This window comes from Dromaius novaehollandiae, chromosome 2 (assembly GCF_036370855.1).
Source record: "Dromaius novaehollandiae isolate bDroNov1 chromosome 2, bDroNov1.hap1, whole genome shotgun sequence".
Classification (NCBI taxonomy): domain Eukaryota; kingdom Metazoa; phylum Chordata; class Aves; order Casuariiformes; family Dromaiidae; genus Dromaius; species Dromaius novaehollandiae.
Window position 1 is genome coordinate 155176861 of NC_088099.1, and position 16960 is coordinate 155193820.

The 16960-nt window shown below is 38.1% G+C and overlaps 1 protein-coding gene across 2 annotated transcripts in view; it reads right to left on the reverse strand.

Moving 5' to 3' along the window:
• The window catches only part of SAMD12 (sterile alpha motif domain containing 12), a 173859-nt gene that overhangs the window by 125648 nt on the left and 31251 nt on the right, over positions 1 to 16960 (reverse strand). Inside the window, exon 3 of one of the 2 annotated variants that reach the window (XM_064507827.1) lies at positions 1676 to 1775. In XM_064507827.1, the coding sequence (XP_064363897.1) occupies positions 1676 to 1775 (100 nt within the window). Of the gene's footprint in view, positions 1 to 1645; positions 1776 to 16960 lie in introns of both variants that reach the window. The other variant, XM_064507826.1, reaches the window with a different exon arrangement.

Sequence of the window (16960 nt, forward strand, 5' to 3'; positions counted from 1 at the left end):
GTAGCTTGAGGCAGTCAGTTCTATACACATGGGTGGAGGCACAGACTACCTTCTTATGGATTGCTTTTAAGATACTGAGAAACAGATGACAAATTACAGGAAACAGGCACAATGGTTAAGCATTACATCTCAACTCTTACTAACCCAACACAAAGCACCTCTCTTGTATACACGTACACACATATACTTAAGTATAAGGCTACATAATGAATAAAGATCAGTAGTTTAGTTTGCCATGTTGATAATCACTCATATATTATCAGAAAGGAAAGAACAGCAACAGGACTCAATGGAAAATTGGAAACACCTCAAGTACACGTATAAAAACAGATATTGATTACAATAAGTATTAGTTAACAATTATTGAGAGATTTGTATGAAAAATTGAAATCTCTGCTTGATATTAAATGACTGCACATCAATTCCCAATGTTGTATACCATCACTTCAGAGAACAAATTAATGTTCCACACTAAACTTTTTACAGATTAATTAATGCCTGGGATATAGGTAAAAATGCTATTTAACTCCCAAATTACATTTGTGCTTATATTAATCAAGTTACTTAACCAAATTGATGTCAATTCAAAGTGGCCAGCTAAAATACTACTACAGCAAACTGAAAAGGAATTAACAAGTCAAGTATATCAACAAAATCAATACTAGCTTCTGAACTAAATGGGAAAATACAATACAATGATATTTTGTACCGCATTATTTTAAGACAAGACACCAAGTGTTGAGGGTTTGTAGGTCTTGGCAGTATTTTGGGGACAAACTGTGACAGTAGGAAGAAATATTTTTTAGACTAGAAAAGGAAAGCATGTGTGAGTGGGATGACCCCCATCCAATACAGATAAGGCTGCAAGAAATAAGATGATGGTCTGTACTCCAGCTACACTTGGGATAGAAATCAGCTTCATTGGAAGGAAATAACAGTTTAGACTGACATTACGAAAATGTTAACTTCAAGGATCATAAGGCACTGAAATGCAGAGATGTAAAAATCTCCACTGCAAATTTTCTAGAACAAGTTAGACAAATATGTGTCAGAAATGAGTCTGATATGTTGATCCTGCTTCACTCCTGGGGAGGAGCTCAGTTGGGATTCCTTTGCATCCTACATGTCGGGGGTTTTAAGCTGAATTAAAAAAAGAAATTCTCAAAAGAGAATCTGACCTCCTCAAGGTGAAACACCTCAAAAAAAAGTGGAGAAAGAAGCCCCCTCATTTACATTTTTTCTTCACAAGACTTTTCTTAACATTTTGGCGTTTGTTTTGATTTGGAATGAACACTTCAAAAGCAAATTCCAGGTTTTTAACAGTACAAGCTGCAAACACATGAGTGGATAGTTTCAGGGTCCAACTCTTTTCCACATACATACTCTGTCTTCTTCTTTCCTCATTATATTAACCTTGAATAATCTGAAATTTATTTATTTATTTCTTTATTTTTAGAGACATGTAAAAAATCACCCACTCACTACAGCCAATGCAAGCTGGTATTTTCCCACTGCTCCAAACAATTTTTGAGTCATACAACTAACAAAAAGCCCTTAGCATACAGTCACAATCTAAACAACAACGTAAAAACATGATTTGCACCATTTTAAGTAAGTAAAATATTTCTGATACTGCATACTTTACCAGTTATGTCATGCTGTTTGAATGACTCACTGTAGATTTGATACTGATTTGGGCAATGTTTCTTCAACCACTTGCAAACATCCTGCTGGCTCCACAAAGCTACTGGCTTGGTCAGCTTCACAGTGCCAGACTAGAAACACAGAATGAGAAAAGAAATGATATTTAATCCACACACACATTTCAGAAATTTGACTTCGTCAAATCCATGTAAGGTATCAAAATAATAAACACTATATGGGAGCTGTTCTTACTGGCAGACATCCAGCGATCACCAGCATATTGCAGGAGACTCAGCTATTCAACTCTATTATGCAGGAATCATCCACAGTGAAAGGTTCTTTAACATTATTCTGCATTGTATATATATTCCTCACATCACAAAAACGTATTTTACCATCTCTTACTTGAATAACAGTTTAAGATCCCTTCTGGAATGATTCTGATCATGAAGGATCAGCTTCTTCCATCTGCTTTGTGACAATCGGCAAAAAGCCAATAGTTACAGCTAACAGGCTAACGCTGACTTTTCAAAGGTGAAAGGTCTAATTTAAGTGCTGCAGTTTCCTATTATTATCTATTAACATGAAAAAATAATCAAATGTGGACTTCCAACTCCACAGAGGACTCCTTTTGTCTCTCTGCAACTCTTGATGTCAATTATTAGAAAAAAAAAAAGCACAGCAGAGTGCAGTTTTTTCTTAAGTTTTTGTTACAGTCTTGTATCTTAACTTAGTTCAGAACTACTAAGTTTAATTACTGGTTCAGAATCTATTTGTTATCTACCAATAAACTTCCTAGATAAACATATATAAGTATAATTTTGCTCAAAATAACAGTGATACATTTGGCATAGGGAGACTCTGGATTTTACATCTTATGGATTTGTAACAAATACAGTAAGCTTACAGATGAAAAACAGACTTGTAAAAACATAAGCCTGTTTCTGCTCTTTGTCACATTTGTGCAATTTCCATTGTTGCAAAAGGTACAGATTACATACAGCAGAGAGTTAACAACAGAGAACCGAATAGCTCTAATGGAAGAAACCCAACTTGAACTTCAGGTCCTGGCTTGGAGAACAGTCTCTTAATCTGTTAATTGTATAACAGACAATAGCTGCAGCCCTATGAAAAGTTAGAAGCCAGTGAAATCTGGCACCACTGAACAACTGATCCCCACACAGGGCCCATTTCAGGTAATCACATTTCACAGCAAAATGGCATTATAGTGTAAATCAGAACTTTCTTAAAATACAGCTATTCTCACATGACAGCCAGACCAGCTGTAGAAACAAACAACTGGAGGGCTGACTAGCTTACTACTAAATGTTCTAGAAAAATTAAAGAGAGATACATGACTACAAACAGTACTACAAGTTGGGAAAGCCTGATATAGAATAACTGTTCCCCTAATGACAGTTTCTATACTGCAATCATTATCCTGAGCCAAACCCTGGTGCTCTCTCTCATGACTATATGTAGAGTTAGATATAGTTATATACTCCTCATCTATCTCCAACATCCAAAAGCAAAAGGGACCCACAGAGCTTGAGTTCTTTCATCTATGCAAACGTGGGAAATTAATCATATAAACGCAGGTATTCAACAACCAAGAAACAATATTGTTACGTATCACCTCTCAGCTAAGACCAGTAACTAGATCAAAGAGATTAGCCTAAATCGAGTGTTCCTGTAGGCAAACCCAACCTCAGTGTAGAAGTGTCAGACTTTGACTGCACCTGAAGGGCAACAACTGCAGCCTTTGACAAGGCTGAAGCCTTCAAATTGACAAGTGAGACATACCTCTGTGTCCCAGTTCTGATATAACCACAGAAGGATCAGGAGTATCATTATTAGATCAAGCATGTTCCTCAACTATGATTAGAAAAGATTTTGCAACAAAACTCTGCTTCAAACAAGCTTACAGACTGGTTCTGTCAAGGAACAGCAGACTACACACCGATGAAGTAGAGTTGGTGATATCTATTCACACTGAGCCTTTCAGCTGACAGGTTCCAAGTTAGAGTGATATTTACAAGTACTGCTAGTTTTTAAGTCTCCTTTTTTTCCTTTAATTTTCCTACATTCACTGTTATATGAAGTGGGAAGAACCCCTGCTTACCATTTTAAATGTCCTCTCCTTATTAAAAAAAAGACTACTATTCAATATTCCCATGAAAATTCAGTTTTATAATATACTGTCTGAACAAATAGATTAACAGTTTAAAAACATAAAACACAAATTAAGTCAATTGCATTATCATATGTATAAAGCTGTATTTCATTTAATCAAACAATTCACTTCCACTTGTAAGTTTTTAAATATAAAAATGTTGAGTTCTGAAAGACCAGAACTACAGGGATATAGTTCACAGAATGGTTGAGGTTGGAAGGGACCTCCAGAGATCATCTAGTCCAACCCCCCTGCTCATGCAGGGTCACCTAGAGCATGTTGCTCAGGACTATGTCCAGAAAGCTTTTGAATATCTCCAAGGATGGGGTCTCCACAACCTTTCTGGGCAATGGGTCCCAGTGCATCCCAACAAACAAACAAAAACCCCAAGAAAAGATATTCAAAGTGATTTCATCTTTTTTTGCAACACAGTCTCTGTCCAGGAGACTAAACGACCTTACGTAAATGTGCAGTTATTACCAACAATAAATGTTTAACATTGGACATTGCTGATATAAAGGTGTGGCAACACCACTGTTTCCATTTACTTCATGATTTTGTCAAAGAACTGAGTTTACAGAATAAAATCAGTTTCAAAGTATCTGGTCCCATGTTGTGCATGTAAAATACCTATCCTCCAGCTCCTTGGGTGCTGTGCTACGTTGTTAAGAGATGTTTTTCTGTAAAGACTGGAGGTGAAGGAGAATGTCATCTCAACCATTCTTCTCCATGGCAGATTCCCTTGATGTTGCCAGCCAGGGTTTATTCCCACATTTATGCAGATTACTTTGTCAAACAGACCTTTTCAAAGTTGCTTTGAAATTTTTCATTACCAGAAGCCCAAAGGACTGAAGCAATTTTAAGCTAGTGTTTTGCATGTATTTCGTCCATAAAGGACATCATGCAGATACTAACTCAGGTCCAGGGAACGCGCCAGTACTAAAATTCTAACTGGCAAGGAAGCTGTGAACTTCTCGTGTCCTCTTTTCCCTCTGTCTCCTTCACTGCCTGGGTAGAAGTTAAATAAATGGCACAAAAATTATAGTTGAATATATAGTACAATGCACATCCCTTAACCTTTTTTATTCGTTTCAAATAAAAACACTCGCCAGAAACACGGATCCTGTTCAGAAGACACAAGCACACGCCATTGAAATTTACAGCTCTCAAAATAATGGGCAAAACCACATATTCCCTCAAATAATTGTTTCTAGTCTTACACTGGCACCCACCAACCTATAGCAGCCAGAAGCGTGATCGATAGACTTGTAGCCAAAGCAGCTGCAAATTTCAGGGGTGTTTACCCTGTGCTGTAACAGGGGCAGTGCTTGCTTTACCGCTAACCCTTCCGGGAAAGAGGCCAGTCTGCTGCACAGACAGGACCCAGCAGAGATCTGGAGAAAGGACAACTTCTGCGTACACAGCAAGGGCCCCATTAGTGTGTCTTGCTCAGCTATGAAGACAAAAGGCTCTTCTTTGAACTTCTCTAGTCTGCTTGTTACTGCTACTCGAGTCAAAGAAGAAAGAGAATGAATTTCAATGAAGCACCCAATACTATGGGATCAGTTAACTGATTTTTATTATACGCGTATATAAATGCATTTCCTTCACAAACACAAAGGAAATAAAAAAGTAAAAATAGCCGTATAATAGTAGCAGTCTCTCTGGTTCCACAGAAATCCCCAATAACAGGATCGAGACTTTAATACATGTAACTCTATATGAATTTCTGCTGAATTTTAAAGATATTTTAAGCATTGCTTTTCAAATTTTAAGACTAGAGCTGTCAGCCCTTGAAAAATAAATTGTTAATGGCTTTTCTTGTGCGTCATAAAAATATATAAATTATAAATATATACACACAAATATATACATAGCTGACAATAGCTTTGCAAGCTATTTATTCCTAGTTGGAAGTACACAGGTGATGAGAATGCTTATGATAACTGGAGGGGATGCTGCTTTCAGTCCAGCAGCTATTCTCCTTTTAAAAGGTTAAACACTGTTGTGTTAGATATCTAAATAACCAAGTTTATCAGCAATTACAGCACCAAAGTAACATTTCCCTCTATGCCTATGGAACTGACATGTGGCTATGAATGTAGCTATTATGCAGTGCAATATACAGATCACTGCATAGCAAATATACACTGCAATTCTTCACTGTCAGAATTATAATGACCATAACATGTCGAACAAACTTATAACTGCAGTCCAAATAGGGCTTCCTTTTTTTTTTTTTTTTTTTTTTTACATATAGAAACACCAAGCGTTATGTTTAATTTTCTAATTCATAAGGGCTTGATGAGTTAGAAGCATATTGGCATTTTGAAGCAATGGTTATAAACAGTATGGTTGTCACCTTTATTTTGGAATGTCATACCCAAAGCGTTCTTTAACCTGATGCTCCAGATATAAGCTTATTAGAAAAAACAACCCTCCTTACCACAAAACTCATCTGTGAATTTCTACCTTGCTCTAAAGCTAGATCTTATTTATACTAGAATATTCTCAGTATACCAAGGAACATGACCATGACCACTGTGACCATACAAACATACCTACAAGTATATAGAAACTAAGTATATAGAAAACATCTAGACAGTTGGAAGATGTATTACACCGTGCTTTATTTCTGTTCACCATATCAGTCAAATAGTAGGGTCAAACTGATTAAAAAAAAAAACACCACACACACCACACCACACCACCTTTGGTCTAGCCTTCTGTTTCTTTTTCCTAACATAAACTCTTCCTAAAATTGCCCTTTGCTGGCAAGGATTTCATAAGTTTTAATGCTGCAGAACACTATGCAAGTTGTGTGCCATATACAGGTCCAATGCATATAAAAGTCTTCAGTATTCAGATCCTTTCTTGCATATTGAACTAAAACCTGCTTCTTCAGGATTTTGTGTCAAATTCTTTCCTCCAGATTTCCTAAATACAGTTTTGGCTATGTGTACCTCTAGCTATAAGAATGACTATACCAAGAGGAAAAAAAAATAAATCAGCATATTTAATACATGACACTTAATTTCATGCTCTGTTTGTTCCATGATGCAGAGCATACAGTATTTAAAATCACCAACATAAGAAAAAAAAAATATATATATATATAAATCAAACTGATAGCTCGGGCATTATTAGAGAGAATATGTCAGTGTTCAGAATAGCATTAGCAACCAAGCCCTGTTCTTCCTAAGCAGCAACAAACACGTTATCTCATCAGCCTTACAGGTGCCGTTTACCAAGCCTGCCAATTTCCAAGGTCAACGTATTCACCAGAATTTCTTCATTCACTGTATTTTATGGTGGAAAAGAAAAGACTCTTGTGTTTTTGAGTGACAAAGGATTGAACATAACTATTAAAAACACTTTATGCACTGTGATTCAGGTTATTTGAAAGAACTTCTCAAAACCAAGCATTTTGTGCATTTGTGAGCGTGCTCGGATTCCAAAATCCGGGGACCCGGGAGATCGTGTTCCTCATTCTAACAAGGCAGCGAGTCTGCTAGAAGATTGCAGGTCTGATACCATTTGCAGTATCCAATTTGCCTATACACTGATCCTGACATGAGTGAAGTCCATGCACATTTACCCACAAATTTATCCAAAGTCAGGCCCTACACTTTCTGCCCAATAAACTTATATAAAACAGAACCCGAGTAAAAAAGACGCTTCTTAAAGCACTAAGGCAGGTTCTGTTCCAACATACATCGTCGGACTCTCTTAGCTCCACAGTTTACAGTTAAACCGGTAAAGGACAAAGCCGCGCCACTCTTGTTACAGCTCTTCTGGTCAAAGGACACGAGCAAGGCAAAGCTGGGAGGAGAAACACCTTCATTTATCAGCTGAGCTCTGCCAGGTGTGTTTCAGACAAGAAGACATCCTCATGCTGAGCACACCTTGAGTACACCTGCTTGGCGCTAACCCAGCTGGGCAGTTCGAGAGGAGGCTGTAAGCTGCAAGAGAAGGAACTGGAATGGCAAAGGAAACCAGTAAAGTCACTGCCACCTAATGGGGACAGAGAGAGTGTGATGGGTAACTATCACCCATAGAGTAACGCAGACTCAGCTAGGCAGAAAACCTTATAATGTAGCAGAAAAGCATTGGTTCATCTGTGATCAAAGAGACGATGGGAGGAAATAAGTGGGATCAGTTTATGCATGAAGTTGAGAAGTAATGAAATATTTTTTAATCAAAATGTACATATCTTCTGCAAGCAAACTATGAAGGACCATGCATCTATTTAAAAATTAGAAAACTAAAACTGTGTTTACATTTGATATAGGTAGATAAAGCAGAGAACTTAGCTTTTGGGGTTGCATACTTTAAGTTACTATCAAATCTTTCAGGCTATTCAGGAAGTAAAACTTTAACACCATCATTTTCATAACTTATGACAAGAAGCAGCAGGAGCATCAATGCCCAATAACAATTTCAAAATCACTAAGTAACTTTTTTTTTTAACATGCTTGAGTTGTATTTCTAAAGCTGAGAAAATAAGAATCTTTTTCATATATTCCCAAATTACTTCTCCAAAGTTAAACTGCCTATATAAAATTCAGAATTAATGACTAACATAAAAGCCAAGTTTTCAGTTCTGGAAAGAATAGATGAAATGAGCAAGGGCTGTGAATGTATTTTTATATGATATCTTAAAATATTGAAGGGTTTGGAAAGGACACATTTTGGTTTAGAAATACACTTTCTCAGATAGTCATAGTAACAGATTTTTCTAGCAAAGACTAACAAAAATTACAATAAGCACACCCCATAAAACACTGAAACCTCCACTGTGCTACGTTCCAGTTGGTATGACTCAGAATTTTAATTCGCTTAATCTAATTTGAAATGAATTAATAGAATTTTATCTAAGAGATGAAAATGACAAACAAAAGGAAGTGTCTTCCTCTGTTTTAAAAAAAGAAATAAAGGAAAACATTGTAAGAGACCCTGCCTTTTATAATGATAAAAATGGAGTGCTTAAAACTTCAATTGGATCAGAAATTCAAACAGCTACATGCTAATTTATTACTTAAGTCACTGAAAAACAAACCAAAGTCAGTATAGTAGATAAAAGATTTTTAAATAAGTCCTTGCAATTTAGTTTAAACAAAGCCTGCTTTAAAGGCCTGCTTTGCACCGGTATTGTTTTTAACCAGGAAATAAATTACTATCAGTGCCACCAAGGAGGATTAAAACAGAGCTACTATAGAAGCCATTGTACAAGACAAACACACCTTTGACTCAACACACGCAGTGTCCACTTTCGATAAAAGCCATACAGCCATGGGAGACCTACCAAGTCTCCTGAATCGTGCTGGAAACTCGTTCAGTTAGTGCCTTGCGCCCTCTGAGCGGCAAGCTCGTGTCTCACGTTTGCAGCCCAGCACCAAGCTCACTTGCTCCATGTAGCAACACACAAAATGCAATTGCTTGGCCTAACCCATGATGCCCTGAGCGTGGCGGAGGGAGTCATACAACGACACAAGAGCAAGAACTGGAGGCTGTGCAGCCGCCAGGGAGCTCATATCTGTCAGCACAGGCTGATGCTCAAAAGTGTGCCTCTGGATGTGGCACCCAAACTGCACCACAGCCCTTCCCCACCTTGCACATGCACGTCACGGTCCCACAAGTGCTCTCACTTTCCCTGGGCTGGGACACTGGCACAGGGCCACGTCACGCTGCCTGCCGTCAGGGTCCATGTGTGGTGTCCCCCAAAAGACAAGGTTGGTTACCTATACATATAAAAGGGAGTTACTTCTCATCGCTGGTCAGTAGAAGAGTCTGAGTAGAGCCATAATGCCTTCTGGTTCACCTAAATCCATGTTCTCAAAATCCACGTTCTCAAAATACATAGAGAAGTAACTCTGTGTAGCCAGCTTGCCGTGTCTGCAGAAGCATAATGAACTCCAGACAAGGTGTCCAAGGCTCCAGGAGAACCGCAGACCTCGGTGACTCTGAGCTACCTCAAACACACCTGCAGTTCAAGGAGAGACACAAAATGGACTCACAGAGATATCACGGCCCCCTCATTCTAGCCACTGAACAAACGGGGATGCTCCTTTGACCTTGCAGGAGGAAGGATACAGGACAGATGGAAATGGTGATCTGAGCTGAGGATATCTGAGCAGAGCCAGCCTTGTGTAAGAGTAACTTCTACACGAGGGTCCTAAATCAACGTAACACTGTCCCCTGCTCAAAGACTTATGAACCAGGAGACAGGTCTGATCTAGCTTTCAAGCAACACCTGGATTGATCCAATCCACTGCCTTCTCTACTTGTGCCTCCAACTGGAGTGTGTTACAAACAGACTGCAAGGGAAAAAAAATGAAACAAATGATGAAAAACAACAGGATTGAACTAAAAAATAAGAGAATATTAGAGGGATTTAACTGGCTAAAAGGCTGTCACAAATATAACTGTCAACAGGAAAGGATAGGTTGTGTTGTCAAATAAAGTTACCACTGGGAATTATCCTGATTGGAATACAGGCAGCATCCACACCAAAAGCAGAAATAAATAAGATGATACATTTTGGCCAAAGTACTCTCATTCAATGAGATACTACACTCTGAAGGCAAGAATCATGACTGGCAGATGCTGGTGTTGAGATAAATAGTAGTGGCATTATCGGCAAACTGTGAAGAGCTGAAGTGTCAGGATGAGAAAGGTGAAGATGGAGCATTCTTCAGCACTGTCAAGAAACTTGCCTGGCATCACGCTAATTGCTATCAAAGCCCTGAAAACCACCACTTGGACAGACAGGCCAACAATGCTTAAAATAAGATCACAAGTAGGACCAGAAGGACAACCAGGTTTTGGTTTGACAGCCAAATCCAAAGCAAAGAGTGTAATGTTTTAAAGTTCACTTAATTTAAAAACACTGTGCATTTTTATCTTTCCAAACTAAAGATCCATTTCGCTCAGTACTGAACATTCCTTTCAATCCAAAAACTGAGTAGTTGCTTTTGGATATTTGCAAAAGAAAGCAGAGGAAGGGAATTGCTCTGTCAGGGTAGGAGTTTCTACTCACGCCAGACATCAGCTGTTTGATACCTCTTCACTGATGTGGGTTTGATTCCCCTTCTCTACCTGTGGCAATTCAAACCACACATTCCCTGTCCAAAACAGGGCCCTAACCACCAATGCCTTGTATCACAGGCAGCAATCTTCATAAAATAAACACAATTCTTCCTAATTTTACATACAGAACCCTACTCAGGGCACTGCATAAATCTCAAGAAGGGATAACAGCTGTTCACACAGGCAGTGTCCCCTAAGCATGCTTGTGCAGCCAAAGAGAAAAGGTTCCTCTTTGAACTTCTCCAGTGTACTTGTTACTGCTACTTGAGCCAAAGAAGAAACAGAATGAATTGCAATGAAGAGGCAAGTACTAACAACATCAAATAATTAACTAAACTTTATTACGAGCATATATAAGCACATGTTCTTTATTGCACGTAATCACCCTCTACAGCAAGAATGGAAACTTTAGGCATTCACCCTGGACGTGGCACCTCTAGTTAGCAGGGTAGCTCAACTTTTATCCAGTCTTATGGACTAGATATTTAACCCAATATGAATCAGCTTTATGGCATGAGTCTTTATCGCCAGAATACGCCACTCACACTGATAACAGGCACAGAGGACTGCCTCACCTTAGTTTAAGTTGCAGGTTCAAATCCATTCAGACAGGAATAAAAAACTGAAGTGGAGTGTATCTAACCACTAAGACAGTGATGAAAAGAAGCCCCCCTCTTTCAACACTGCATCCTGAACCAAGAAACACACTCAGGGCAAGTGAAATCTCACTTTGAGGAAGTTTACTATTTGTCAAAATATTTTCTCCTGGCATAAATAAAAAAAATATAAATAAATAATAATAATAAAAAAGAATAACAACACCCAAAACCCACCTATACTACAAAACTGACAATCACAAAGAAGTCTTTATTACCTCCTTTTTTTTTTTTTTAAAAAACAGTCCTGGCACCTTAACAAGTTGCCTCCTAGACAGCTACATTTAAGATGCAACTAAACAGAGACTGCTTGTCAGTAACTCCATTAAAATATGTACAAACAGCATTGACTTCAGGCATATAAGTAGGTCCACTTCTTTTCTTGGAATTCCTCACATACTTGAAGACAGTGATATAGAAGAATTTTGCTAAAACACAGCCTAGAGCAGCAAAAAAATCCATTGACCAAACTAGACTAGAAGAAATTTTAAATTCGTTGGAAAACACTAATATTACACTGAAACGTTGTTGCACCTTAATTACTGAACAATTAGGAGCAAAAGAGAGCTAAACATGGTAAGGTCTGAAGGACACTACAGAATTTATAATTTAATACTTGGGAATCCAATAATAAGAGTTAAAGGAAGTTGGTCAGCCTGTATTTGTTTTCTGATCACCAGAATGCCTCTGACTGTTTGCCCCAGGCAAACACATTTGGTGATGCCTCATCTGTAATTCTTTACTCATTTAATTGGATTCTTTCAAAAACGGCTCAACAAGCAATAGTTAGCAATAAGAATTGCAAAATAGGCTGCTTTGAAATGACAACAGCTACACATAAAGTTGTTCAAACACAGGCTAAGTCTATCTTAGAAACATTCACCTACGGTCAGTGTGGGATGTATGCTTTTTGGTGACATAATTAAAGAAAAAACATCTATGGCATAGAAATTGCTTTTGTCAAAATAGTGTTTGTCTGTCTCTGGGTGTTTTCATTACCGATTCTGGGAGAATTTTTTTATTCTGGGGATTTACTGGTGAAGTTACTCTGACATAACAAATCTGTCCATCATAGGCCACACCTAAATCCTTCTATTTCTAATTACAGTATTCTCTGGAGAAATCATTCTGCATCTCACAGCCTCGGCTTTGGGAAGTAGCTCCTATTTTTTTCATAGCTGCTGTATATCAGAGGTAAAGGACACAGTCCATTTTTTGATCTTCAAGACATACACAGCAAAGCATGAGAAGAACAATGAACCAAACTTATTTCATTGCCAGCAGGTATGAGGTTAATTCTGTCATTAGCTCAACAACAGCACATTTGTACTAGGAGAACTTTTAACATCCTGAGAGGATCTTAATCCCTATTAAATAATGACAGGTTGCTTTCTTGGAAGGGGTAAACCTTGTAAGTGAATCACATTTTTGGCACCTTTGTTTCCAGCAGATGTGCCAATTAAGAGGATTGTACTGTATGAAGCAGTATAACCTTTCCATGCCAACTTTCAGTCTTTATGGATAGGCTCATTCATATGCAGAAGGCAAGTGTAGCAGCCAAGGCGTTTTATACCCCAACAGCAATCAAAGTTTTTTGGATATCTTTGCCAGTTGACTCTTAACTATGTTCTCTCAAGCCAAAAATATTTTGAGCAGAACTGTTATAGGCCAGATGTGTACCTGAGTATAAATAAGAAAAGGTCCCCAAGCCTCAACAGACAGGTCAACCTCTTGTTTCCTAGTGTGACATTGCTCCCACTTCCAGCAAAGGGGGCAAAAAAAAGGTAAATGTTGGTAGAAAAGGCAGATTACTGCAACCACCTGATTCATGCAAGAGCATTGCAGTGCCTGTGTAGAAGGTCATAATGGATTTATCAACTTAAGTAGCATACCTGCCTTCTAGATATTTATTTTTCAAAACATTCAGGGCACTTTTGACCTCAATTTAATTTCTTGCTAATTATTGTAGAAAACACAGTGCTCTTTTCCCTAATAAGAGAAGTTCTTTTATTCTTTTATCACCTCTATGAAGGTGCAGGGAGCTTAAGCATTACAATGCACTTTTTATCCCATTTATTACGGGAAGCAAAGCACCTCAAATTCAGATTCATGAAGGCCAGCTGCTCCTGGATAGGAAACAGCCTAAGTTAGCTAACAAGAAAATACAGAGAAAGTGGCAGAGTGCAAGTCCTATATCCAAGTCAGTGCCAACACAGGCCAAAGCGAGACCTCTTTTCTTGCTCACAGGAGGCATCTCTTCTTGTAGTGATGTAAATAAACTCAAAAGCAAAGGAAATGTCCATATTTTAAAAGGAAACAGAAAGATGTGCCAGCAGCACTATCTTTGCTCAAAAGCCCAAAGACTTGGAGTTCTACAGCCCACATCTATGAGACTTGGCAGACCACATCTGGGGGGGGGGGGGGGGGAAGGGGAGGGGCAGAGATTACTATCATTGCCATGCTCTGAACTCCTACATCCGGCCATTCATAGGAAAATGGGACTTCCCCAGGCATCGAGGGCAGTCTAAGCACAAAAGAAATGATGGTCAAGTGAAGATTTAGGTCTTCGGTTCCAGGTACCAGTTGTAAATCCAGCTCAAACATTATGTCAGCCCGACACCAGCATACAGAACTTAAGTCTTAAGGAGATGGATGTGAAAGAAGGGCAGACAGAAGGTAAATAAAGCACGGAGAGGGCAGATACTCATCTGCTGTGATGTGCTGAGTACACGCAACATTTCCTTCCTAGAGAGAGATCTGCAAAGGGGCATCCAAATTAATGCACCGGGGCAAGAAACCAGCCCTGAGTAAGAACTAAAAATATAGTAATTACATTTCTGAGAGGAATTCAGTTCACTTCCCTTTTCTGAATCATGTGCTTGCAGTTTAAGACATGCAAAATTCACACTAACCATTCAGTTTCTGCTTGCAGAAAGAAAAAGTGTCAGGCAGCAAACAGGCTGCTCAAGAGTTACTCCAGGAGCAAATTCATCCCATCACCACCCAACTCAGAACCTAAACTCTTGGTTAAGAAGACAGCACTCTGTACACACACCACTGCATAAAGACACATGTAATTTTACGCATCTCAAATTCCATTTCACGTCTGCAATGTGATTCTGCATTCCTGATCAGGGCTTTGGTTTCAACCAACAACCTCCGGCAACTGATTTTTTTTTTCTCCCCACAGTTAACCCAGTTAACTTTTTTCCTCCAGAGTTGGCAAATTTTCTGAAAAACTAATGAAAAATGCAAGCAGGTCCAGTAACACTTCAACCACATGTAAAAGGACATCTTTTTCTTCCCCCTGCTTTTTATATTCATCCAACCACAGAGGAACAAATGACTCCATGTGAAACTCACAGCTCTATTGATTCATTTAAGTCCTTCTAAGCAGCATCACATTTAAAAATAAGCTAATCTCTATCTAGCCAGAAAGATCAGGTAAATCTGCAATGTTGATATGCAAAAGAAAAACTTTAAAACTGCAGACGACTTGCCAAATCCACTTTGCAGTTTTAGTTTAGGGTACGTTATTGCAGTGCCTCCCAGGTCAGCTGCAAAACTGAATTAGTCTTCTATATATTCTCCGTTGCTCAATGTTTTTTCAAGGTTTTTATGCTGGAAGCTTCTGAATTTGTCCAAGATCAAACCAATACATGCTCACAAAAAAAAGGAGTCATGGCAAAAAAGAAATCAAGGACAAATGATGTGTCAAAGTAATCTAAGCAAAATTTTTTGTGGGGGGTGGGGGGGCATTCCCTCCAAAATCTCCAAGTTTTCTAATCTCCTAGGCATCAGAAATAAGAGAAATTAACTGTTAGGGAATGTTATTATGTTATTATGTTTTACATGTAAATACATCCAAGCATTTGGAGCATAAGCAGATAGCTGATATAAAGAGCACCATCTACTGACAGGCTGCATTTTGACAGACCCAAACAGCTTTGCAAGGCACTGCACATGGCTTCCAGATAACCTAGCTTTTAAGGAACCCAACTTTCTCCCCAGTGAGGTATAAAATTTGTCACGTTGTCTCTCTCCCTTGTCCTGTCTCTTCGAAGCCAGTTAACCCATCCTTGCACTCATGGCTCTTGAGGCATCCCACTCCCTCCAAGACACAGCAGCACAGTTCTAGCAGTCAGTCCCCCCCATCTTTCCTTGTCTTTCCCATTTCACACTTTCTTTGAAGCTTTCCACATTTATATATTCTTCCCTCTTACACAGGTAACAACAGTGACTATGCTATCATTTTACAATCATAAATTAACATTTTATTAGCAGTGGCTTATGAAGACATGTTTCCAAAAGCTACTGAGTCAACAATTTTCCATTGAAGTCAACTGCTTTTGAACAGTCCCTAGGTGAGATGCATTTGCCTCAAGACTACTGAAAGCTTCAAGGGATACTTAATGAGATGAAATATCTATGTTCTCATAGAGGAGATTATATGCAGATGTGGGTTTCTTCCTCACTTTTCTCCTACTTTTGTTTTATTTCTTTGAACACAGTACTACAACCTTATATTATTTTACTACACAAAATTATCACATGAATAACATTTTATTAATTTACTACACAAATTTATTACACATGAGAAACATGAGAAAAGGCTGCTCCCTGAAACACGAGGAAATATTATCAATATCTGCAAATGGTTCTGATGCTGTTCTCTTAGCTAATATGATCAGAAATAGCCTTTAGGAATACTATATGATATCTTGGTCACTTCTAAACTCGGGGATACTACACAGTAGCAATGCACCAAACTATAAGCCACATGGTTTGAAAGTACTTCTTAGCACTATTGCAATTAGTTACCATGTAACATTTGTGTTACAACATGATAGGAGCTAGGTTTTTTTTGTTTTTTTGGTTTTTTTGGTTTTTTTTTTTTTTTACATATATCTGAATGAAGATAAAAACATTAAATAACTTTAACAAAATAGTCACAATTCAGCGGTACTAAAGGCCTTCAACTTGCTAACATAAGAAGCACTTGTGATAATTTATTAATTTTAAAAGTGAAAATACAGAAGAAACGTTCACAGCTTCTGCTTTGTGTTGTTTCATTGATTAAAACATCAATAACACATTTAAAGCTCAGTTACATTTTTATATTTCATCCAGATTCCAAAGGTCAGTGAAACTCAATATACTGGTTTCATACAATAATTTTCCTCAATCAGTTTAGAACAGGATTTAAAGACAGACAATTGATACAGCTTTTACTAAGGGAAAGGTTATAGTCAATCTTGTTTATACACATAGCAAATTAATATCCATTAATAAAATAATGAGAAGAATTTTCTAATAGCTAGGAAAGTTTCAAGTTCCACCATGTTTTATTGCCATATTTGCTTGGGTCTGTGCAGAGTTTTACTCTTTTAGTCTATTT